The sequence below is a fragment of the Dromiciops gliroides genome, chromosome 3 (assembly GCF_019393635.1).
Source record: "Dromiciops gliroides isolate mDroGli1 chromosome 3, mDroGli1.pri, whole genome shotgun sequence".
In the NCBI taxonomy this organism is placed as follows: domain Eukaryota; kingdom Metazoa; phylum Chordata; class Mammalia; order Microbiotheria; family Microbiotheriidae; genus Dromiciops; species Dromiciops gliroides.
The window spans coordinates 456,278,458-456,280,044 of record NC_057863.1 but is presented as its reverse complement, the minus strand read 5'-3'; the positions used below and the strand labels follow the sequence as shown (position 1 = coordinate 456,280,044).

General features: G+C 40.5%; 1 protein-coding gene across 1 annotated transcript; it reads right to left on the bottom strand.

Moving 5' to 3' along the window:
- Positions 1-754: 754 nt before the first annotated feature.
- Positions 755-1,210, bottom strand: LOC122750742 (myosin light polypeptide 6-like). The gene has a single exon (XM_043997551.1). It carries the CDS (start codon positions 1,208-1,210, stop codon positions 755-757), a length of 456 nt encoding a protein of 151 aa, XP_043853486.1.
- Between the last annotated feature and the right edge of the window lie 377 nt (positions 1,211-1,587).

The following is a 1,587-nucleotide window of genomic DNA, read 5'->3' as shown; positions in this document are numbered from 1 at the left end:
TAGAAAATGTTCTCAACATCCAGAAAAAAGAACTGTGGATTATGAATGCAAATTGAACCATACTGTTTCTACTTTTGGGCTATTTTTCCCCTTCTTTTTTGAGGCTTTCCCCTTGTGCTCTGATTCTTCTTTCACAATATGACTAATGCAGAAATATGTTTAATGTGATTGCACATATATAACCTATATCAGATTTCTTTCTGTCTTGGGGAGGAGGGAAGGAAGAGAAGGTGGGAGAAAAATTTGAAACTAAAAATCCTATTAAAACAAGTGTTTAAAACTATCCTTACATGTAATTGGAAAATAATAAAATGCTTTTATTAAAAAAATTTCCATCCCATCTCCACACCCAACCTGGTTTTCAGTTCATTTTAATTTAACGAGTCTCCCAGATGGTTTGGGTATAGTCCAATTGGTTGCTTCCAAATCTGTGTGATAGTAGTGATAGTTAACTTTCCTACTTCTGACCCCCTTTGGCCATCCACTTAGTATTTCCTTATGCTTCTTTTCAAGTCATTTTTTTGCATGAATAAAGCCACCTACCACATAGTATTGTGATGAACTAGTAAGGACACTAGCTTGAGAGACAGAGGATCTGAGTTCTAGCTTCATTTCCACAACTAGTTAACTAGGTGGCAGCGAGCAAGTAATTTTATTACTATGGATCTCAGTATTCTCAGCTATAGAATGACAAGATAAGACTAGAGCCAGGGTTCTTTTTGTTTGTTTGTTTGTAGAAAGGGGACTTTTGTTCTCAGCCATTCAGCACCATCCAGACTAGTTCTTCATAATTGATACAACCATTGCTGTCCTCATGCCCTGCCACCAATACTTCCACTTCTTCCTCTGTCATCTTCTCACCCAGAGCAATGAGGATGTACTGTATTTCAGCCCCCATGACTGTGCCATTCCCTTCCTTATCAAACACTTGGAATCCCTCTGTGTAGTCTTCATATGTGCCCTGGTCCTTATTCTTTGCTACAGTCTGCAGCATTGCGAGAAAGTGTTCAAAGTCTAGCACCTTCACATTCATCTCATCACTCTTGGGATTCACTAAAACCTTGAGCACTTCAGCATTGGTGGGGTTCTGGCCCAGGGCCCATATCACATCCCCACACTGACTGTATAAGATCTTTCCATATCCCGTTCGGTCAAATAGCTGGAAGGCCTCCTTGAACTCTGTCATCTGATCCTCCATGAAGTCACACATCTTGGCTGTGCAGCTTGGTTGCAGTGCTGCTGCCACCATCTCTGCTGTTGCTTCTGTTGCTTCTCTGCTGTATGTAATGGCCCTGTCTCCAGGGTTCTTAACTCTCAAGGGGCTCAGGGATAGGTTTCAGGGTGGTTATGAACTTGGATAGAAAAAAACTACAATTTATTTTCGCTCATTTCTAACTAAAATTTAGCACTTCCTTTAATGGTGAAGTCCATAGTCTTGAGCCCTTGAACTAGAGTATCTCCAAGGTTCTTTCTGGTTCTAATATACTGTGTTCCTATGCGCTAAGTTATTGCTCATCTCCAAAAGCTTTACTGACTTCCTATTTTTACAGAATGAGCACTTCCTAGTGTCCCTGATGAAGTGGAGAC